The 24,761-nt window shown below is 42.8% G+C and overlaps 1 protein-coding gene across 3 annotated transcripts in view; it reads right to left on the reverse strand.

Annotated features, from left to right (window-relative positions):
- Positions 1-5,534: 5,534 nt before the first annotated feature.
- STK32A (serine/threonine kinase 32A) overlaps positions 5,535-24,761 on the reverse strand; it is an 86,050-nt gene continuing 66,823 nt past the window's right edge. For 2 of the 3 annotated variants that reach the window (XM_084883172.1, XM_084883173.1), the window contains 6 exons: positions 21,833-21,930; positions 17,598-17,714; positions 15,587-15,712; positions 14,122-14,250; positions 11,449-11,513; positions 5,535-11,060 (listed from right to left, as the gene is read on the reverse strand). In XM_084883172.1, the coding sequence (XP_084739298.1) occupies positions 10,967-11,060; positions 11,449-11,513; positions 14,122-14,250; positions 15,587-15,712; positions 17,598-17,714; positions 21,833-21,930 (629 nt within the window). In that variant the 3' untranslated portion in view covers positions 5,535-10,966. Of the gene's footprint in view, positions 11,061-11,448; positions 11,514-14,121; positions 14,251-15,586; positions 15,713-17,597; positions 17,715-21,832; positions 21,931-24,761 lie in introns of those variants that run through there. The other variant, XR_014794972.1, reaches the window with a different exon arrangement.

Genomic DNA, 24,761 nt, shown 5'->3' on the forward strand with positions numbered 1-24,761 from the left:
GGCGGGTGGAAATAAATAGCCAAGGAAGATTCTCCCTAACTAAGCTCATTTCTCTTACAGTTATAAAAAAAAAAAAAAAAAAAGAGGATTTCCTCTTAAAAGAAGGAACCTTGCCATCTTTAAGGCTTTTTCATGGTGCCTTTATTTTAAGGAAGTGTAAGTGAAGGGGAAGGTATAGCTCGTGGTTTATAACTCAAAGATGTGGTTTATAACTCAAAGTTTCAAACTGGGAGGGGCAGTTGTGCAGACTGGCGGCTAGCTTGTTATATCAGAAGCATGTTCTACAATATATACCTCATTGGCTGGGCTGGGACTTAGGATATGTTGCAGTACCAGCCACAGTCACCAGATGGAGGGAAAGACACATAAATAACTAGTAGGATCATGCACTTCTGTACCATCAGCTGCTGTTACCAGCCCGAGTCCAGTCATCCTTCCTGACCTCTCTTGGCCATGCAAATCAATACTCCATGGCCCCGTTGGCTGCACTTGTGACTTCTGAATGAAACATTCAACCAGTCCTTTTGTTCTCCACGAGCTTCCCCTGCTGGGGGAGCAGCCCCTTCATGCCTCCATGCTGGGCAACACGATCTTAGAAAAGCCCGCCTTTCTTCATGCCTATTAGTAACTTCCCAAGCATAGAAATTCCTGGGAATTCCAAGAACACTCCACTATTGGCTTTGATTTCTGGTTCCTTGTTACTTAAGTTAAATTTTATCTTCCAATCTGCCCTGTTCCATAAGATACATCAAAGAGCCCCGTACACGCGGGTTTAGGAAGAGATCACCACAGTGAGTCAGGCCCTCTCAGAATTCACTGGGAGGGCTTGCTGGGTCTTCTGTCTTCCTCCCAGGCTTTCTTTTGCGGTCTCCTGTCTTGGCCTGGCCCCCCTGTAAGGATACCCCGCCTGCTCCCCTACCCCCAACCTCCCCAAGTTGTCCCTAAACCCAGATGGCAATCAGCTGGGGTTCTGTATGGGAGAGCTACGATCTTGGGTACTTGAAAGGTATTTGAGGATCTGTTAATTCAGTCACCCCAGCAGAGATACTTCTGTTCCTACATTTTCTAAAATTGGCGGGGTTGTAGCCATCTCGAAAATGGGTTTTCTTCAAAATCCTGTCATCCTTGGGCCTTTGTCTTTGTAAGGACAGCCAGAGAGTCACCGTCTGCTCTGAAGGCCTCCATCCTAAGCCTGGCCTTTCACTCACCCTGAGTAACCCTTCCCGACACGGCGACAGTTACACAAGCACCCCAGGCCTTCTCTCCCGGAAAAGTCTAGCTGGAGCCCCAGATGTACAGCTGGGCTGTTCTGGCAGCCGGCATCCGTGGTCGGTCCCCTCTTTGGAAAGTGGTGTGCGGGTGTTCAGTTCTGTGTCTGGTGACTGTGGACAGACAGTGACCTCCCTGTGATCTGTGGTAGCTGTGAGGCGGCTCTGGAATGTGAAGAGCTGTTTGGTTTGAACCGTGAAGAAAACTGTGTTTTGATTTTAGCTGAGATTAAGGGGAAAAAAAAAAAAAGTTCATCAAGTGACTGTTCATGTAAACCTGGTTATTAAAATAACTATAAAATCACAGATGTTGTTCTGTCTTTTCTGTGTGTGACATGACATTGACCCAAATTAAGAAAATCCATAAAACTGAAATGGTTGGTAAGGGGGCAGATCTGATGAAAACAGTAATTTAGAGAAAAGTTTGGGAGGTCCTATCTTTCAGTTGAGGTTGAGCTTTTATTTGGCTAAAAAGTTTGATGACTATTGTTAAAACTTGGGGGAATTACTAAGTTTTATATATATATATTTTATCTAATAAAGAAGGAATATGCTAATTGACCCTCACATTGTTGCAAAAATGGCTGCGCTGACAGCGAATAAGAAGGGAATATGCTAATTGACTTCCCAGCCCTCAAAGATGGCAGTGCCCACAGCCAATAAAAAAAGACTATGCTAATTGACTGCCCAGTCCTCAAAGACAGCGGTGCCCACAGCCAATAAGGAGGGAATATGCTAATTGACTGCCACAGCCTCAAAGATGGTGGCATCCAGTTCCCTCAGCCCCAGCAGGGTGCCTTCCTCCAGAGTCCCCCAGTTCCCTCAGCCCCCTCAGCCGCCCAACCGCCCAGGGTTGCCTGAGGCTCTGGTAACCAGGGCCGGCTGAGGCTTGCACTATTGGCAGTGACAACAGCAGAGGTGTGATGGGGCATCGCCTTCCCCTGATTGCTGGGTTGCCTCCTGCCCCTGAGGGCTCCCAGACTGTGAAAGGGGGCAGGCTGGGCAGAGGAATCCCCCATCCAGTGCATGAATTTTCATGCAACAGGATATATATATATATAAAATCAAACTTGGTATTAGTGTAAATGTCTTTTTTTATTTGCTCTTTGTTGTGTCATTCCCTTAAAACATTGCTTTGTAAAGGCCTGCAATTAGAGAAAATGCAAACTAAGCATGTTGAAAGTATATTCTTCAGCAAGCTGGTCCCAAGGAATCTCATGAGTGTTAGAAAATATTAACTACGTCCACTCCTTTGAGAGACTTATGTGTATGTCATCAAATTCAAATCTCTTAGAAATCCTGTCTTTCAAAATCTGTCCAATTCAAGGCTCTCAAACTATTTTTTATCTACTTAACATCTAACATTCCTTTTGGGGAAACACTTCTGGACCTAATTACAATTTACATAGAACATTTTTCATTGCAAATGTTAGGCTAGTATAAGCAAGAAAATTTTTTTTTGAAAAGTTTATAACTGAAAACATCAGGGGTGGATTTGGGTAGACTTAAGCAAAGCTGGATCTAAAATGTTTCTTTTCTTTTAAAAACATATGGACTTCTTCACTGATTTTCATGTCATTCTTACAGGAGGGCCATACTAATCTCTGCATGGTTCCAATTTTAGTCTATGTGCTGCCCAAGTGAGCACAAGTATTTTGTTTCTTTGTTTTGTTTTTGACTCTTTGTCCTGCTTGCCTTCTTAGGAAAGCAAATGAGAGCAAACCTGGCCATCAGCATTTCTAGGTTTTCATTTTATTAGGCTAGTAATTTCAGGGGAAGGATAGAGATTCCCTGGATAGCTCCAGCCAAAGAGACCGACTGTAATTGTGTTTTCACCAGAAAACTAGTCACTGTGGCCAGGAGACTGGCACTGATGGGTCACACCTGGTCACATGGCCAGTCCTGAGCCACCTGAACCATGTGGACTCTTACTCAAGGAATATTAATTTGTGATATCAGGAGATGAGAGGATGGCTGCTGGGCAGGCAAAAGAGCAGATGGTCCACTAGTCTAAAGCCTGCAGGGCATGGATGCTCTGCTCAGCAAAGTATTGTGACCAGGATGGGACTGGAGGAGCAGTGGGGGCATGGGGGAGGAAGGGGAGGAGATCTGGGTGCTAATTTCTGATGAATTGCCTTTATGTGTGAGGAGCCCCTCTTGGTTGGTAGACTGATGCTGCCAGTACAGGAACACAGAAGCTCAGAAACCATACTAAAAGTTACTCTACACACAAAGAGTTATTTCAGCTTGAGGTTCAAGGTCTGGTGATTAATAAGCTTTGACTCAGCCTTTGCCAGTTGGAGCATCATTCCATGCACAGAAAGGTAACCAGTTCAATTCCAGTCAGGGCACATACCTAGGTTGTGGATTTGATACCCCCAGTGGGAGCATGTTTGGGGTGCAACTGATCAACATTTCTCTCATCTCTCTCCTCTTATCTCCCCCTCTTTCTCTCCCTTCTTACACCTTCCTTCTTTTCTCTAAAGTATTTAAAACAAACCTTTGAGAATTAAAAGAAATAATAATAAGCTTTAGGCCATAGTCCCATTTTCTGGTTCAAACTCAGGATTGGGGATACATTGCTTCCTGCTCCTGACCAGGCAGCAACTGACTAGCATGGGTTAAAGGGCCCGGTCAGTGCTCACAGTGAACTCAAGTTACAGGGATCCAAAGAGATGGAGCAGTTTTTTTTGTTGTTTTGTTTTTCGTTTTTTTAATGTCCTTGTAATTCGCACATTGACTAACTTGCACATGCCTGTGGGCTGGAGGTATCCTAGGTGGAGTTACATTGACCAGGTGGGGAATGAGAACACTGAATAGGACTAACAGGATCCCTCTGATTTCAAAGAACTATCTGGAATCAACTCTGGGACCCTCAAGCCAACACAAAGGGAATACTAACCATGAACAGGAAGTGGGGGATGAAAGGGCCGAAGCAACCTGAAAAAATGATGTCACTTAAGGCTGGCACCCTTCCGAACGGAAGAGGCCTAGATCCTGCCCCGCACTCCAATGGCAACTGAGAACACGATAGACCATTGAATGTGAGCTGGGCAGCAGGGCACCTCGCACACTGGATTTCAGAGCCCACATGGTTTATAGGAGCCTCTCTCACAAGACAATCCCAGGGAACCAGCTGGCCTGGCTGCTAAGATCTGGGTCTGGGAGGTAGTGAAGGTCCCTCTATTTTCTCTTAAGGTAGAAGTAGCTGCTAGTTGCAGGAGTTCAGAGCTGCTATTCCCTTCCCACCCTAGAGTACGGGTCTTAAAATACCCACCTGCTGCTTTGGCGGATGGAATGGAGCAGGAAAATGATGTTGAGGGGAAGGAAAGCAGTGTGCTGGCAAAAGGTGCACAGGCTATTATTCATGGACTAGAGGCCTGGTGCACAAATTCATGCACCAGTGGTGTCCCTCAGCCTGGCCTGTGAGATCAGGCTGAAACTGGCTTTCCAACATCCTCCAAGGGGTCCTGGATTATGAGAGGGCACAGGCCAGGCCAAGGGACACCACCGGTGCATGGCCAGGGCTGGGGAGGGACTGTGGGCGGGCTCCAGGGCCTGTCTGACTCGTCTAGCTCAGTCCTGATCATCTGGACCCCAGCAGCAAGCTAACCTACCAGTTGGAGCATCTGCCCCCTGGTGGTCAGTGCACATCATACTAAGTGGTTCAGATGCATTAGCATATCATTAGCATATTACACTTAGGTTAACGGTTGACCAGACACTTAGCATATTAGACTTTTATTATATAGGTTTATGGTCCTAGTGAAAGGCAATATCTGGAATTCTGGCTTGTGTTTCCGAAGGTGTGAATGCTAAAGGGGCCAGGTTTTTAGGTTTCACACATGGGGGTTAAATTGTGTTGCATCTGATAGTTTATAAAATATCATCTCTGTCACCAGTTTGCTTGGGAAAGGACTTTCCTCATAGCAGGAAATGGAAGTAAGAACAGTTGATGTTGGGCACCACAACCCTTCCTCTAGAGTAGTGGTCGGCAAACTGCGGCTCGAGAACCACCTTCAGCTCTTTGGCCCCTTGAGTGTGGCTCTTCCACAAAATACCACGGCCTGGGCGAGTCTATTTTGAAGAAGTGGAGTTAGAAGAAGTTTAAGTTTAAAAAATTTGGCTCTCAAAAGAAATTTCAATTTTTGTACTGTTGATATTTGGCTCTGTTGACTAATGAGTTTCTCTAGACACTGGTCTAGAGAAAACCATCATCATCACACACACACACACACACACACACACACACCTGACAAAGAAGGGTCAGTGGCTGAAGACATTTTAATCACGCAGGCACATTTACATTATAGATGCTACAGCTGAACAGAACCATGTGTTACCCATCTGAGGACTGCCTGTTCACAACAGCACAGACAACTGAAGTTCGGAGGTTTCACAGCAATATTTACTATCAGACACAGACACGCAGAGCTTGTCAGAAGCAGTAATCACGGGCAGACAGAGTGGGAAACAGGATTTTGTGTAGACACCATGCAAGGATTACTGGGTGCTGAAACAACCCACTGTGCTTCTCATGCCTTTTCATTCAGCTTTGGAAGAATTGAAGCTTTAGCATTACTGTGTCAGCCCAAATCAGCAACACTTGCCTTGCCAGCTGTAGTTTCATTCTTTCTCGATAGTTATTTATCGATCCATTCAAACTAGACAACCTATGATGGTCTAATGTCTAGTCACTTCTGGTTAAAATTTTCCTATCAGAAGAAGTCTAACCACTAATTAATTATCCAAATTAATTTAATCATACTCTGTGCTGTTCGACATCTCTTCCTGGCATTGATCTCAGCCCAAACTAGTGCTGCCTGTCCAGGTGTGTTAGCCATTAACAGTATTCACTGCCAGTTAGAGCTGCAGGCTGGGTCACAAAGCTCCAATGCCTCTTTCATCCACTAGAGGTCACTGTACATGCACAGGAATAGTGGTCAGCTGCAGCACTAGTGTTATAAGCAGGAGGTTCTGGTCTTCAAAACCTGCTCAGACTGGATGCTCCACTCAGATAAGGGAGAAAGCTGTTAGGAGGAAATGATTCCAGGAATATGCGACAGAAAAATGCAACAGTCAGTGTTTTCTAAAATTCTTAGCCCTGAGCCCTGGTTGTCACACATCCAAATGAGACTAGTTTCACAACGTAGGATAGAAACTTTCAGCTTTTTTAAATGTCAAAAAACAGGTCTGATTTTAATAGTAGCAATCATGGTAAGGACTTAGGAATCCTTTAATTTTTGGAAAACTGGCTTGTCCTAATATATAACAGTGGAAGGTATTTATAATTAGTCTTTATCTACACTGATGATGCAAAGCTCTTACTTTTCTAGCTGGGAACACATTGCAGGGCTGTAACCTGGTAAGATTGGAAATCCATGCCACCTCTCTGAGGCAGTGTTCTCTGCTCAGCGGGCCCTTGGTTCCTGAACTCCCATCAAGGTGCTTCAGGCACAGGCATAGCGAGTGCATTGGGTTCCCAACCCATTTTCCATTGTGCAGACGCGAAATGGTACCAATGATGAGCTCTCATCCCAGTGGAGACCCTACCAACCCCCTTGCCCTTTGCTAAGTGTTTCCCAACGCCTTCCCGTTGGGTTGATGCGTACAGGGTCATAGCAAGAGGAGGAAGCAGTGACTAGGGAGTCTCAGTAAGGCCAAGCACATCAGGGCTTGCATCAAGACAAATGAAAAGATGGAAGTTGGTAAATGTGCAGGTAGCCCCTGGCCCCCTGAAGCAGAATCTAGTCATCTTGTCAACCCATCCCTCTCCTTGTGAAACTGAGTCAGGGCAAGCACTTAGAATTTATAGTGTTCAAAGGAAAACAAAATAGCATAGACACAGTGCAGAGAATTTAGGGAAAATGAATCCAACACACAGAACAAAGGAGCTGGTTTTAATGCTTAACAAAGGGATGGTTGCTGTGAAAGTAGGTAGGCACTGTTTCACAGCTCCGCCAGAAATGGTGGGCCTATCAGCTTATGAGGAGTCTACTGTAACCGCTGAGTTAAAATGCAGCACTGGCTTCTACCCATGCCTAGATGCCCTAGTGCAAACCCCTCCTGGAAAAATCTGGTGTAGCAGGTGGCCACAGCTGGGACTTCTGCCTATATCCACATGTCTGGTTTCTCAAATGGTCTTCCCTAATGGCAGCTTAACACCACCTTCCTGATGCCCACACTCTCCATAAAGAAGGGCAAGGGTGGCCGAGAGGTTAAAACAGTCCCCCATCAAGACTCTTCACTTCTTGACTCCCTAGGCAGTGGCATCTATAGGTGGCCCTAAATAGTTCCTCTGCAAAGATCTTCAGGGGAGTGGTGATGCATTACATGCACATCTCATGTAGGTGAATTAACTTGGTGATTTAGAAATTCATAAAATATAAAGGAAAACAGTGAGACATCAATCGTACTTAAAGTAATTAGGTGATCCTACTTGCCATTCTTCAGTGAGCACAAGGCATTCCCTTAGTTCCATGACCCCTAACCTCACAGACATGTACGCATCCATGATTCTTAGTGTAATTCTACTCTGTAAATGCATATGTGTCATTTGTTCAATGTTTTGATTCATCTGATATCAACCAAAAATAAAGGTAAACAGCAAAATCAAAATGAACCAAAAACGGGACTTGTATCATTGTTGACGGGCAGCTCACTGACCTGGCTTCACAAAGACAAGATACTGAGATAATCCAAGATGGCTGCACAGGTAAACACCTAGCCACAGCCGCACACAACAATTTCAATAAAACACAACTAAAATATAAAATGGACATTACCCAGAACTACAGGAAAGTCGACTGACTGGAAATTCTACAATGAGAAGCAAGGAGAAAACCAGAAAGAAGAGCAGAGGAGCTGTAAAAGCCTAAGGTACGGAGATACACGGAGCCCGCGCGGAGAGGACAGAGCCGGAGAGAAGGGGTGGCTGATTGCCTGGATGGCATTCCCTAGCAGCTCTGACTGTGCTGGGCCCCAGTTCCGACTGCTCTGAACCCCAGTTCTAGGCCAGACCTCGGGGACCCAGGCTCATCCATAGGGAGCTGGGCTGTAAGGCGGAACCCCAGGGGAGCGGCTAAAAGAGGTCCCGGAGGCGTGCACATTGTGCCCCCAGAGAAGGGATGGTTGGCTGTGCCGTGGGATTGCCCTGGCGGGAAGGAGACTGGGGCTCCAGACTGCTCTGAATGCCACCTCCAATCCCACTTCCAACTGAACTGAACCCCCAGTTCTGGGCTCATTGGTGGAAAGCCTAGACTGTTTGGTAGCAGGCGAAAATTGAGGGCACCTATCTCTCAGAGGTGCTTGCAAGGAGTACTGAAGGACTCTGGGGATTACTGAGACTCAGGAGCCTCATAGGGTGGGGCTGACGGAAGCCAGGGCTGTAGGCTCCACCCTGAAACCCCTCCCCATCAGGGAAGCTGCGAAAATGTGACAACGAAATAGATCACAAACAAAAGAAATGGAGGACAAAAAGCGACTGGATATAGAGTTCAAATCTACGCTTATAAGGTTTTTCAAGAATTTCCTAGAAAAGGTCGATAAGACCTATGAGGATATGAAAAGGGATCAACTAGAATTAATAAGGAATCAACAAGAAATGATAAGGGATCAACAAGAAATAAAGAATACATTGTCTGAAGTAAAAAATATTATACAGAGTCCTAAAAACAGAATGGAAGATCGCAAGAATCAAGTCAAAGATTTGGAACATAAAGAGCCAGAAGACACTCCTCTGCAGAAGCAAGAAGGCAAGAGAATCCAGAAAATTGAAGATAATGTAAGAAACCTCTGGGACAACTTCAAGCGAACCAACATCAGAATTATGGGGGGCCCAGAAGATGAGAGAGAGCAAGATATCAAAAACATACTGAAAGAAATAGTGACAGAAAACTTCCCCCAACTGGTGAAAGAATTAGGCTTACAAGTCCAGGAAGCACACAGAACTCCAAACAAAAGGAATCCAAAGAGGACCACACCAAGACAAATCATAATTAAAATTCCAAGAGCAAAAGACAAAGAGAGAATATTAAAAGCAGCAAGAGCAAAGCAGGTAGTTACCTATAAAGGAGCACCTATATGATTGTCAGCTGATTTCTCAACAGAAACCATGCAGGCCAGACGGGAATGGCAAGAAATATTCAAGGTGATGAATATTAAGAACCTATAGCCAAAGATAATCTACCCAGCAAAGCTATCACTCAGAATCGAAGGCCAGATAAAGAGCTTCACTAATAAAAAAAAACTAAAGGAGTTCATCACCACCAAACCAGAATTATATGAATTGCTGAAGGGGGTTCTTTCGGAAGAGAAAGTAAATAAAGATAAAAATTATGAACAACAAATAAGTAACTATCAACAAGTGAATCTAAAAACCAAGGAAATTTAAAAAAAAATCTGATGAACAATATTAACTGATGAATATAATAGAATCAGAGGTATGGAAGGGGAGTGAACTGACGATTCTTAGGGAAAAGGGGAGAGGAGGATATGGGAAGAGACTGAACAAAAACTGTGCACCTATGGATGAGGACAATGGGGGGTGGGGAAAGGGCAGAGGGTGGGATGCGAACCTGGTGGAGGAGAGCAATGGAGGGGGGGGGAAGGAACATTTATAATAATATGAACAATAAAAATTTATTAAAAAAAAAAAAAAAAAGACAAGATACCCACCGTACATTATGGGTAATCTTGGGGAATTTTCAATGGTAAATTTTACTGTTCAAATTCACGGCACATTCTCACTGAGACTAACTCCCAAGTAAGACATGCCACTGTACTGCAAGGTGGACATGCTATTCATGTGACAAGTCTTCCCTGATCCCCTCCAGATGTAGGTCTCTGATTATCTTAAGAGGATCATGAGCTCTCAAAGATTGTTATTAATGGAAGAAGGCAAGTGGTGTGCTCGTAAATATCTAACAATGGCTTGCTGTGGTTGTGTGTGTGTGTGTGTGTGTGTGTGTGTGTGTGTGTGTGTTTTGCGGGGAGATGCCGTGATTTAGCCAATTGTAGCATTGGCCAATTTCCATGGTGCAAATGCCTCATCATCACCAATTTCAACTTACCAACTTCAGGGTGTTGGGACAGATGTGCATAGCAGGCTCTTGCTAGCTGGGATAAGCTGATGTGGTGTGTCACTTTGGCATAGCACTGGAAGGCCCAGGTAAGTCTGTTTCAGTTTAATTCAGTCCAATTCATTCCTTCCTGGTAGGATTCCTTATTCCTATTCAATCAGACTGAGGGATTGTGACCTCTTAAGTTTCCTACCCCCCAAAACACTTCAATCACCCACCTATGTCCATTTATCCATCTGTCACAGTGTAACTAAAGAAGTGGAAAAATAAATCTACATCCAAATAGTCCTTTAGAAATAAAAATAAAGGCTATTTACGACAACAGTGGTTGCAATAAAAAGGCAGAGGAGAGCTCATCCAGTAGAGCCCTCTCATTAAGAATAAACCGAAGCAGAGAAAGTGGTTAAGTGTCTTGCTCATGGTCACATGGTTTGTTAGTGGTGTAACCAGTTCCCAGGAGTCCAGGGAGCTCCTCATTGTTTGATGCTGCCTCCCTCAAAGGTAGGCATTCACGTTTTCTAAGGTGTGTGCGGTGTGCAGTCGGCCCATCCTGCTGTGGAAGTCAGAACTTGCTGGCCTGAGTGGCAGGAAATGTCCCAAGAAGAAGATGTTGATGACTCACAGGTTGTTATTCTGACCATTTTCTTCTTGTGGGTCTTTGGTCTGTTCAAAGGCTAGATTTGCTTGTCTTTTATTAAAGTCCCTTTTTACTCTTAAAAAGGAAAAAAAAAGAAAGGCGGTTAGTCACTGAAAATAAAGAGAGGTAAGCCTTTGAAATGATAGCATTAAGCCCAACAATTTATAAAGAGAGTGGGGAAACTTTAAAAACATCGTAGATTTGAAATGTTTAAGTCCCAATTTCTCTGCCCTTCCCATCAATAGAAACTTGAATCTCATTTACCCACTACAATATTTGCAATTTCTTACAAAAAATAAAAAGATTCCTGAAATTCCCAAGTGCTCTATTATGGATAGGCATCATTTCTATAATTAGAAAGAATAAAAAAATGTTAAAAATATATTAAGGCTTTGCAAGTAAAGTCTGGCTTGAAACACTCTCATTTGCTGGGCTTCTGTTTTTGCAGGAGCTACTGACTTACTTTTCTCTGTTGAAAATGATGAATTCCTTTTGCACAGAATCAAGGTGCTCTTGAAGAAGGCACATCTTCCAGGTGAATGTTGAAAAAAAGAGTAGAGATATAGTTAGTAGATCAATGAGGGTCCTCAAACAGCCAACACCTACTGAGTGTCTATTCACTGAATGGCCCAATCAAAGAATGCATCTTTAAAACAGATGCTATCTCAAAGTTTGTAGAAGGAGTGAGACCCCAACCAGAACAATAGGGCAGCAAATAGGGAAGAAAGAGCAAGAGGATACAATACATCAACACACTGCTCCCCACAATGAGCCAGCAGGAAAGACTTGGGTTATGATTCATGACCTTGATGTCTTTCAGCCAACCAGCCCAAGAAGAAACCATGGCTACAAGGAGGGTGAGGACAAGGGCTTATTGAGCTAGTTACTGGCCCTCATGTGAAAGGTTTGGAGGTTCTACATGAATTTAATGAACAGCCTAGAAACATCGCTTCATAATGAATTCCTATTGAATGTTCCCCTCAATGACTGTGCTAGGGTTCATGATCTAGACCTCAAGGGCAGCAAACAGAGCTGTTCTATTTGTGACTTCTCACAGACATGCAAACCATTTGCTTTGCTGTTTCATTGTCTAGCTTTCAACAGGAACCAATGGCTTGGCCATCATCATGAGAAAACTGAACCTCAAAAAAATAATACTCATCGGGCCCAGGACAGTGTCAGCCCCAGATCCAATATTTTAAAAGTCTGCAACAAAGTACTTCCAAATTGCTTCTGATGAAAAATATTATCCTCTAAGAAAAAAATGCCATTCATTCCTTTTTAAAAAAAATCTAGGAATTAGAAAAAGCTATATCTTCAAGTACAATTTTAACACTAAAATATTATAAATATGTAAATAAAATATTACATAATATTTAAAAGTATATTTACATAATATTTCATCTATTTTATATATGTATATGTGTATAATATGTATGTATTTACACATTAAGTACATATATAAAACATTTATATATATATAAACACATTTATATAAACATATACAAATATAAAAGGTTATGTAAAATGTAATATGATAAAAGGCATTTACAAAAATTCTATAGCTAACATAGTGCTCAATGGTAAAAGTTAAAATCTTTCTCCCTGAGGTGGGGAAAGACTAAGATGCTCACTTTCACCACTGCTATTCAACATTGTGATTAGGCAAGAAATAAAATAAAGGCATCCAAACTGGAAAGGAAAAGTATCTCTATCTGCAGATGACACGGATATATATATATATATATATGGAAAGAGAGAGAGAAAAAGAGAGAGAGAAAGAGAGAGAGAGAGAAAGAGAGAGAGAGAGAGAGAGAAATATATGTCCAAAAGAACTGACAAGAAACTATTAAAGCTAATAAATGAGTCCAGCAAAGTTGCTCTGTACAAAATTAACATAGAAAAATCAGTTGTTCCTATACACTAGTAATTAATGATACAAAAAGGAAATTTAGGAAACAATTCTATTTCCAGAGTATCCAAAAAAAAAAAAAAAAGTCCTAGGAAAAGTTTAAACAAGGAGGTGAAAGAGTTGAACTCTGAAAAAGCAATGGGGCTTGGAGGAGTAAAAATTTCTGAAATAGTGGTGGTGGCTGTACAACATTATAAATGTACTTAATGCCACTGAATTGCACACTTAAAAATGGCAAATTTATGTTATACATATCTTACCAATATAAACCCCTTAAAACAAAAGAAGATGAAAAGTGTGGAAACTTCTCTGATTAGTAATGTAATGTTCTGTTTTCATTGTGGGCAGAGCCACTTCTTGTAAGTGATTCTAAGGTTGACATGAGACTTGGGGGAAGGAGAAACTGCTTTTTTTCTTTTGTTTGATATTAGAAAGGGTTGGGGTCTGTGCTGTGGGAAAGTGCTCATAGAATGTTTATTTCTTCTCCACCATTATAATGCATATAGCCACATGTGTAAAATCCTACTGAGTCCCTATAAGTTGCTGTATTGAGATATGAGCTCTAACTCTGATAGAATAATATAGTTAAAAAATCAACTCAGCCTAAAAATCCCAAAATAGTACTTGACCATATAAGAATTCCTTCATGTCTGCTCTCTATTCTGGTAGCATGAACTTTTGCTTAGAGCAAAGAGCAGACACCACCTCTAGGGCTGGCTGCTCCCAGCTGGAGCGAGGCCCCAAACAGCCATGTGTACACAGACCTATTAGTACCTCAGAGATATGGTGGGTTCGATTTCAGAGCACTACAATGAAGTGAGTATTGCAATAAAGCAAGTCGTATTTTTTTTTTTTTTTTTTTTTTTGCTGGTGGAGAGTCTAACCTTCACCTTCAATTGTAAAAAACACAACATCAAAGCAAAGGGCAAATAAAACGAGGCACGCCTGTGCTTTGAAACCTAGTCACCTGGCCTGAGCTTGGCCGATCAGAGTCTCAGAAAATTGGCCATTTTGAGTTGAGAGCTGGGAGAAGGTACTAACTGAATCAAGTTCACAACAGAGCTAGAAAGTCCACAGGGAAACTTTGCTGCCAGGATGCTCAGGGCTGCCTCACTGTTCAGCTTCTCGGAGCAATCACAAGGCCGCAAAGCCAGGGGCTGAGATGACTTCCCAGCAGAAGCTCTCCAAGGAAGGTTCCCCCGGGCTCGGCAGGGACCTGCTCACCTGAGAGGAATCACATTTCCGCATCTCCTTCTCCTTCTTTGCCAGACGCTTCTTCTTCTTATGAAGAGGTTTGGACTCCAAAATCATTTCTTCGAGCTCAAAGGTGGGGTCACAATTCAGCCTGCCTTTCTGCAAGGAACACAGGTTGGCTCACTCCCTAGGTCCCTGTATCATTCCCAAACTACACCTGAGTGAATGTGGAGAAAGGCACATGGTCCTAAAGGAGCATTCCAAGGGCACGGACCTAGGGTTCCCACGCTCATTTTGGATAATGTATTGCCAGCATTGTTTTGCACATCCATTAATTTTATATTTTGTTTATTTTTCTAAACTCCCAATGAGCCTCCCATGGGTTGAACTGAGAGGAAACCAATGACCATTGTTTTTCTAAAGTTTGACCTTTTGAGTTCTGGGTCTCAACGTTATGCTCTAGGATCCTGCAGACAATTAGAATCACTTGAGTTGTTTGCCCAGCTTCCCAGTTCCCCAACTGCACGTGAGAAAATGGCACGTTTCACAAACTCCCCACGTGATTCTGATTCACAATAAAGCCAGAGCTTATATAAAGGGGGAGGGCCTCTTGATGCAGAGTTGATGGTTGCTTGTCTTGGTGCGGGTTGTTGGTTGTGGAAGCAGCAGCAGTGTCACCTGTCAACCTGGTACCAGCTACCCCTACTGGACTCGGCAAAGTGGCCAGGTAAGTCCTTGACCCCACCCCCTAGTCTCTCCATAAGCTTGTGATTCTCCACCCCCCGAATTCCAGAAAACCACCATCTCACTGAGCACTTGGACCTGGATTCTGGCTCTCACCAGGGGTCTGCAGTAGGACACAGATGTCCCCTGGCCAGGGACTCATCTGGTGGAAATTATTTCCCTTTGGCCCTGAGTCATTACGGATGGGCCAATCCTTTGACTCACATACAAATTCCTACACCTTTGGAATCAAAGAAAGCATCATTTTTCCAATTGGCAGATTCCTAGAAAGGGCAACAGGGGGTATTTGAGGTTTTGTTTCATTATAAGGTTGAGGAGATATGTAGGAATTTAACCCTTGTTTTTATCAGCCAGCCAATGGTAAAACTGGCTTCATTCTATGCCACTTCTCTTAAAGTCACAGAGCCTATTTATGACTAAGTAAGGACTGTGTATTAGGAGGATTAGATCTTCTTTTTTTGGGGGGGCGGGGGGGCGGAGGGGGGGAAGCATGCCACAAAAAGTGGTTAGAAGCTGGAACTCCAGACACAGATAGAGTTGGATTGTAATTCCCACTCAGCTATTCGGTAGCCAAGGGACTCTTTGGTGGCCAAGTTACCTGTGCACGCCTCCGTGTTCTCATCTGTAAAATGGGAATTTGGGCTGTCTTACAACACTGATGTGATTATCTAACCAGGCCTGGTGCGTCTCTGGCACCCAGGGCGATATGCACTGCATGCGAGTTATTATGGGTTTGTTGGGATTGACTCACGTTAGGAATGAAACCGGGAATGATCCTCTTCTGTAAAACCGCATCCCAGTTCACATCACTCATATATGGGAAGTTCTGAAGGTCAGACAAGTGAGAAAACCGCTGGTCTGGATCAGGTTCAAGTAGCTGCCAAAGGAACAGAAACGTTAAGGTCACTAGGAAGGTCAAAATGGGGCCAAAACACACACACAAATTCCCTCTCAATGTTTTCAAGTGTAAGACTGAAGGAAATAAGGCATAATTTCCATACCCTGACCCCCTAAACAAATAATACAGATAATGCCCAGTTAGAATGAATTGTAGGTGGGTTTTTTTTTGCAAGGTGAAGAGTGAAAATCGCTTGTCCTAAGGAGTCAAATGTCTCTCTGATGGTTGATACCCCTACTTTATTAACTATGGGCAAGCTTATTCTCTAAATCTCAGTTCACCCATCTGTGAAAAGGGGATTGTAACCTATTTCATAAGGTTTCAGCTAGGATGAAATGAGGCCATGAATGTAAAGTGCTTAAGAGAAGGACTGTGATTAGGGGAGAAATGTGCACACATTTTCACAAATGAAATTTATTTCTCACTAAAATTTTTAGGTGCTTTTACAACTGACCAAAATATATTGGGGGTGACACAGAGAAGGTGTAACTAAGGTAACTGTTATAGTTCTGGGTTTAATAAACTGTGATTAGAGATTTTCCCCCTTAACCACTCCAGAGCCAAACACACCACATCAACCCTGTGGTTCTGATGGAAAATGGCAATTCCACCTGAGAATTGTCCTGCAGGGGATAACCTGGGATCACCAAGGTAGAAATTGGGGTGAAGAGGCTATCTTGAAACTGAAGAAAATTTGCTTAGGGGAAATGACCACCTGTTCATCTTTGACATAACCAATGGCGATGTCCCTATTCCAAAACAAATGAACTTGACCCCAAAGGCAAGAGACACAGGTCTGACTCTTGGGCCCCTTTCCTTGACCTGCCATCACCTGTGCAATTTTCTTTCCTGAAAAAAGCCACACCCATCCTCTTGGGGTCCATATTCTTCACACACTGTCATTCGACACACACTATTGAGCTCTAGCTACGAATGAGATGAGTCCATGGACCATGTGCTTAGAGGCAGTAGCAATATCAAATGCTAAAAATATTTCTGAATGTTTCAATTTCTGTACTTGTCATGAACCTGAAGAAACAATTCACGGACTTGAACTAATCAGTGAATCACACTGAATGGTCCTGGTCCTGGAGGGAGCTGGAAGAGTTGGGGAGGGGGCAGTATTCTAGGCAGAGGGACTAGCATATGCAAAGGGCCTGTGGTGAGAGACTGATAAGTGAGAGTGAGGTGGAGGAAGGGAAACAGAAGAGAAAAAGACTAAAGTGGTTTATGTGCAATCAAAAGGGAACAAAAGTCCAAAATAAGGCGTGAGAAGTAGTTAGAACTTTTATATCATACACATTACTTTGATCTTTATTCCATGAACAATAGGAAGACAACAAAGTCTGCTTTGAACAGGTCATTATTGGACAGAATGGAGAGAAGAATGGAGTGTGTAAAAGGGCACAGGGCAAACCAATTAAAGGCTTGATGGCAGTATGATTGGGGAGACAGTAATGGAGATGGAGGAAAGTGACAGATTCAAAGAATATTTAAAAGGTCAAATTACAGTACATGGTGATGGATTGGATATGGGGGCGATGAATGATTTCTGGTTTCTGGCTTGCATAAGTGATTGGAGGGAGAGGCCAGTCAGTCACTGAGTTGGGAAGCTTGGAGAAAGACCAGGAAATACAGAGACCAAGTACCCATTTTGGGCCCACTGAGTTTGAGGTGGCTTTGGCACATACAGGAGGACATGTGCATTGCCTTAATGAAGCCACGCGTTTGAAAGCTGTTAGCTGCAAAGCCCACTCCGGAAATGTACCCTATCACGGCCCACCTCCAATATGCTGCACTGACTCTAACCAGAGAGCATGCTGCTTTTTAGTGTTTCTTTTTGTCATGCAATCTTCCTCCTTACCTTTCTAAGAAGTGACACCATTTCCTGTGACCAGGCAGAAGGGTAAGGCACAATAGCCGTCTCAAACATGTGTGCAATTTCCTTGCTGGAAGTACTGGAGCGAATATGATACGGTCTCTGAAGGGAGAGAGCAGGGAAAAGTCTTCATGCTTACAGGGTAAAAGAAAAAATCACATGCACGTTCCTTTGCAAATGTTTCAAGTTAAATTTTCAACCAGGAAAATCTTAGTATCATTTTCTTAATCCCTCTAGCTGTTGCCTTGTTGGCATATACATATATGGTCCATCCTGTGTTGCCAGATCTACTTTAAAAACAAAACAAAAACAAAACAAAACAAAAAAACAAACAAACAAAACAAAACACCAGAAACATCTAGTTTCTTTTGAAAACCAAATTTTTAAAAGTTGGTCAATCATTCTGGGTCAAACAAAACCTTTCTGTGGGCTAAATCTACCTCTGAGATACTAATTTGGAATAGTTTTGTAAGATAACTTATAGGTGCGTTTTTATAAAATACTGTACATGTGCTCAGTAAGTTGACATTTTAAAGTCCTGATATTTAGTTTGATTGTAAAGAGATTCAGAGTTTACCACATACCTCTTTTCAATTGTTTGAATCATAATGAATACATTCAGAGGTTTCCCAGAAGACTTCAACCCTCTCCCAAAAGTCAGGAGTCTCTGTTCCTATGAAGTGGAGTGGCAAATTTTATGATGAGGCAAAAGAACTTTTACTTCTGAGAAAACCAGGTTCTTCTATAATTTTAACTTCTCTGTGTGTGTATGGGTGGGGGTGGGGGTGGGTGTAGTTTTATTACATTTTCATAAATGTCCATAAGAGGGCAGCCTTTACCTATAGTAATTCTATTTCATAAAGAAATCCAAGCTGGCATTTTCTCTTTTATGTGAACTGGGAGCTACTAAACTCCAGTTCACATAAAATGAGAGAGAATACCATACTCACATTTTCCCCATGGGTCCTAGCACCTAATAGGTGCCTGTTGAATGAACAAAATTTCCATGTTGGTCTGTCCAGCAGTAGGACAGCTAATATGGATATGTACATGTATCAAGGGTCTGCCCTTTCGAGATACTTAACAAATGATTATGGCTGGATGAACCAAATTGGAAAAGTGGAAGAGTTTATTTTTTCCCTGTTGTAACTCGGTATTAAAAGGTAATATAATTAAGTGAGCTCTGAAGGCAAAATAATGTGAGGGCTAAACAGAGCCATTCAATTTGGATTTCAATTCTTTCATCTGTAAAAGGAACCACCTCATGAGATTGTTGGGAAAATTGAATGGCATAATACATGTAAAGTTCTCAATAGAGTGGATAGTGTATATTAGGGGTGTCAAACTCAATCAGAGAAGGGGCCAAAATCTAAAATCCAGCCTAAATCGCGGGCCGAATGGTTTACTGAACAGTCATAAACTGACAATGTCATAAACTGACAGCGGAGTGCAGTGATGACAGCGCGGTGCGGGCCACATTGCAAGGCCTGGCGGGCTGGATTTGGCCCGCGGGCCTTGTGTTTGACACATGTGGTGTATATTATACATGATATAGGAGAAATGTTTTATTATTACTGACACGGTAAAAAGGTGGAAATAAATGTGAACAGTGACTAAAGGTGGAGAAAAGCTTAACATATTTGGCATGTCAATGTCATTCTCAGGGAACCATGAAATGCTAGGAGGTGACCTCCCAAAAAGATGACTGGCCAATTGTTATTTTTGTATGCAAGGTCTAAACACACCTGTCATATGTTTTCTTCCCTTAAGATGGAATAAAGGACCAATTCTAATTCTGGTGTCAATAACCATATAATGGAAATAATCCATGCAACCCAATATCAGATAATGAGTACTAGGTACCTTATCACTATTATCAGTGTTTACTGACTGCTGACTAGGTGAAGGGCACTGTGGGTCACTAATGGGATTCATTCTATGTATACTGTTAAGAGTCGGGGCATGTTTGGCATAGTAGGGTCCAGAGTTACATATGTGTGCAATGTCAATATTTTTCTGAATTCCTTCTCAGACTAATTGCTGCTTCTCAACCTACTTGTTTCTTAGCCATCTGAAATCACAAATGATTTGATAAGTGAATAATTAACTGATGAATGCCACAAGCAACTGGCTTAACAGTGTTTTTATTTACTTAGAAGGCTGTACAACTGATTTTTAATATTTAAAAAAAAAAATCCTGCCCTAACTGGTTTGGCTCAGTGGATAGGGCATTGGGCTACGGACTGAAGGATCCTGGGTTTGATTCCGGTCAAGGGCACATGCCCAGATTGTGGGCTCAATCCTTAGTGGGGGGCATGCAGGAGGCAGCTGATCAGTGATTCTCTCTCATCATTGATGTTTCTTTCTTTTTTTTTTTTAAAATATATTTTATTGATTTTGTACAGAGAAGAAGGGAGAGAGATAGAGAGTTAGAAACATCAATGAGAGAGAGTCATCGATCAGCTGCCTCTTGCATACCCCCTACTGGGGATATGCCCCCAACCAAGGTACATGCCCTTGACCGGAATCGAACCCAGGACCTTTCGGTCCCCAAGCTGACGCTCTATCCATTGAGCCAAACCGGTTTTGGCTCATCATTGATGTTTCTATCTCTTCCTCCCTCTCCCTTTCTCTCTGAAAACAATAAAAACATATTTAAAAAATTCTCATGGCCTATCAACTTGTTAAAAAATAATCAAATTGCCCTTCTCTTCTATGACATTTTCCTAGTTCTAAATTTAAAAATCCATGTTATTTCATTAACTACTAGAATTATATATTTCCTCATTTACCAAATATTTATTGAATGCCCAGTATGTTGCAGCACCTCTGTTGGGCATTGTGGATGAAGAATAATAAGACAGATATAATTTCTAATTTGGTGGAGCTTAACATCTCCCTAGGGAAACCACAAATAGTTATATAAACTGCACACACATGCTTCAGTAAATGTAATTCATGCTCTAAAGAAAAATTACAGTGCACCTGATAGGATACATCAAACAATTTGAAGGCAGCATATTAACAAGAATGAGAAAATAAAGAATGGATGAAAGTGGAAAAGGTAAACATGTAGATGGGAGAAAGTGATGTTTTATGATCATATAATACTAGAGGCCCGGTGATGAAAATTCATGCACCGTAGGGGGGTGGTCCCTAAGTCCAGCCTACCCCCTCTCACAGTCCAGGAGTCCTCAGGGGTGGGAGGCAACCCAGAGATCAGGGGAAGGCGATGCCCCCATCACATCTCTATTGCTGGCAGCACAAGCCACCCCTGGTTATCTGAGCCTCGGCAGCTCTGGGCAGCTGGGGGGCTCAGGAGACTGGGGGACTCTGGAGGTAGGAACATGGAGCAGTTAGGCCTGCCTGGGGGTTGGCCTGGCCTTGCTGTGTGCCTGCTGCCCCGATGGGGCTGAGGGGACTGATCACTGCCATCTTGTGGCTGTGGGTACTGCCATCTTTGAGGGAGGGGCAGCAATTAGCATATTCCCTCCTTATTGGCTGTGGGTGCTTCAACTTTGTGATAGTGTGAGGGTCAATTAGCATATTCCCTCTTTATTAGTTAATATTTTCTTAGAAAAATTCTTCCTAGGCATTTTCTTAGTTTAAGAAATATTTATTTTAGAAGGAAACCACTGTAATTTGCCACTGAACCCAGAAGCCAGGAACTTAATGACAGACAGGAATCCAACACGACAGGGCATGGATCATGTTGAATTAGTAACTAACACTCCCCTTGGGGAAGTGTGTCTGAATTAGATTTTTGTACCGTAACTGCAAAAATGCTTTTCTTTAAACAAATATGTTTATACAAAGTATTCAATGAGGCATATGGATCTCCCCTCCATGGGAGCTTATAATCTCGACATTATTATTGATTTCTTTATTTTCATGTTTTCATTTATTAAACTGATTGGAGTGACATTGGTTAACATGATCATCTAGTTTTCAGGTGTGAGTTTCTATGTTATAAGAGCTGTAATGTTGCACTGTGTGCCCACCACCCATGATTTGATGTGAACTCCCATGATTGATCCCCATAGCTGGGAGAATGAATGAATACAGAAATCCCAAGGGTTGCTAACAGCTTAACATGGCAGAGCCATTTTCACCTCTCAAACAAACTGCTGGATTTTTAGCATACACACGCAAACACCCATTTTTCCCCATCTAAAAATGGAAATAGCTGGAAGAGTGCAAAGAAATAAGTCCTACTGTACCCGGCCTCTCAGAAGCTCGTAGGCTGTCACTCCCAGGGACCACCAGTCCACAGCAAAGGAATAGCCGGCTTCTCTCCTCGAGCTGAACATCTCGGGAGCTGAAAACACAGGAGAGTCAGGTCTGTTCTGCTCCCTGAGACACCCACAAATCTACTTTCCCAACGGGGTCCTCCAAAGGTGAGACACCAGGGCAGAGGGGAGACACGCTTGTGTAGATGTCTATCATCCATGGCTCGATTGCTCACAGCAGGCAACATTTCTAATTTTCTGGTCTCTCTCTGGAGCCTCATTCATCAACCAACACAACAGGTGGCCTCAGGCCTTCGTGAGCACATTCTTATTTAGAACATGCAACTATTAAAAATTAGATCCCATCGGGCCTCAAATGTGTGGCTGACCCTGAAACCAAGAAGGCTGAGATATGTGTGTTGTCTTGACTTGGCAGGTCAGGGCTAACAGGCTAAAACATGTTGGCTCTCCATCTCCATCATCTTAAAGGGGCAAGGGAAGCATATGCACCTTGCTCATGGGGGTGAGGGAGGGAGGGAGGGGGCACTCTGAGAGAGATAATGTTTTACATAAACTGGGAGTCACTTATACTTTGTAGCATCGTTCTTTGAATGGAGACTGCTGTGGAAGGCAGAGCTACAGTTTATTCTAAGGCCCCCACTGCCCATTCTCAAAGCATTTTGACCACGGTGAACCTTCTAAACTCTACCTACTCTTTCCAAGAATAGCCCTCACTCCTAAGGGGTGGAGTAGGGAGAATGAAACACAAAGCAAAGGAAGGTATCTTATCTGCTTATTCACCACTACATTCCTAGTGCCCAGTATTGAGCCTGGCATTTAAAGTCACTCAAGAGACATTGAATGAATGAATGCTGTTGAATCAATTAATCAGGCAATGGTTGCAATTATTAGCCCTGGAGCTGTGCTCAGTTCAAAACTCCCCCTTCATCGCTTATTGTGACCTTGAACAAGTCTGTTGACTGAGCTTGAGAATCCTCACCATCAAAGTCCGAATAAGAGGGCAATCTTTTTAGAGGTGAGAAATTAAATGAGGTAGTACATGCCAAAATCTCAGCTCAGTATTTGGCACCTAGACAGTGCTCACAAAATTAGGTACTCTTCTTGTCCTGGCCAGATGGCTCAGTTGTTTGGAGCACCACCCCATACACCAAAAGGTTGTGGGTTTGATTACCAGTCAGGGAACACACCTAGGTTGTGGGTTTGATCCCTAGTTAGGCTCATAAGGGAAGTGACAAATTGATGTTTCTCTCTCGTATCCATGTTTCTCTCTCACATTGATGTTTCCCTCCTCCTCCTCCTCCTCCTCCTTCTCTCTCTCTCTCTCCTCTCCTCTCCTCTCCTCTCCTCTCCTCTCCTCTCCTCTCCTCTCCTCTCCTCTCCTCTCTCTCTCTCTCTCTCTCTCTCTCTCTCTCTCTCTCTCTCTCTCTCTCTCTTTTCCTCCCCTCCTTCCCTCCCTTCCTCTCCTCAACCTCTCCTCTCACACTCCTCCCACTCTCTAAAATCAATAAACATCCTCGGGTGAGAATTTTAAAAAGTCGGCACTCTTTTAGAGAGGCAAACATCTAGAATAATGGGAATTTTACCTAATCAATAGCTACACACACTGGACCCAGTCTCTGTAGTGAGGTGCTGACTCTGGACAAAGCATATTGTTGGATTGTGGGTCTGACTTGCCCTGCCCAGTGCCCTCAGTTCTAAGTAAAATCTTACGGACAGCATGCAGTTAGAGGTAGAATGCTGACATCCCAGGACTGAGCCTGACTGCACGAGCCCGCCATAGCAGGACTGAACAGACCTCCTTCCCACAGGATTCACCATCACGCATCACTGCATCCTTTCTGTAAGTCACAGGTCCCTGTGCAAGGTAATGACCCTGACCCATGGTACCACACAGACTGGATGGAATGGCCTATAATTCTTTCCTTTCTCAGTATCTCACAAGTCATCTCAGATAGTCCCCAGGGTGACTGACATCTCCCTTAGAGAAGCTGCAGAGAACTTTGAGGGATAAACAGACCATCGTGCTAAGAAAATACCCATCAGAATGGCATTATTCAATAAAAGGTGTGAATCTTGTCATCTTGGATCATCTTTGGAGTTTATATGAGCATATTTTTTTTTCTTTTCTACTTATTCTGTTTTCTAGCATGACATTCAAATATGTGTCTGTTCATTTAACAAACATTCACAGCACTGACGAATTTTGGTAGAACATGAAGAAAACACATCAGGCCAACATGTAAAAACATAACGGATGGGCAATGCTTTGAGCCCCCAAAGAGCTGAAAAGTCAGACAAAGAGATAATGGGGGCTCTTGTCAACCTCGCCAGAGGACCCCCTGCCCCTGAAAGGGTACAGATAGAGGTGCAGAGGGACAAAACTCCCCTCAAACAGCCACTAGGTGTTTTGTTTGGTTTGTAAGTATTTCAACCTACATTCAGAAAAGGAATTAAAACACACAAGAGCAACTTAATGAGTAGTTATAAGAAAATAGCCAGAGGACCCTTACACAGGTCACATAATAGAATCTTGAGCCCACCTTCATTCCTGTCCTGTTCATAACCCTAGAAGTAACCACTTTCTTGAATTTATGTTAGTAATTTTATTCCCTTTCTACAAAGATTTCCTATCTTTACATGCATTTCTAAGCAATACTTCAGTTTTGCCTATATGTTATGTGTGTGTGTGTGTGTGTGTGTGTGTATATAAACATGTGGGCAAAAGTAGGTCTACAGTTGTGAGTACACTACACACAAGAGCTTATTGTTGTATTATTATTAATTATTGCATTATTTATTTGTATTAGAACTGTAAACATCCTTTTGCCCTTCCCTGTCTATATAACATAAGTATATATGTGTATATATAGCATGTATGTGTATATAACATACATGTAGG

This window comes from Pipistrellus hanaki, assembly GCF_964339955.1.
Source record: "Pipistrellus hanaki genome assembly, chromosome: 5".
NCBI classification, from domain to species: Eukaryota; Metazoa; Chordata; class Mammalia; order Chiroptera; family Vespertilionidae; genus Pipistrellus; species Pipistrellus hanaki.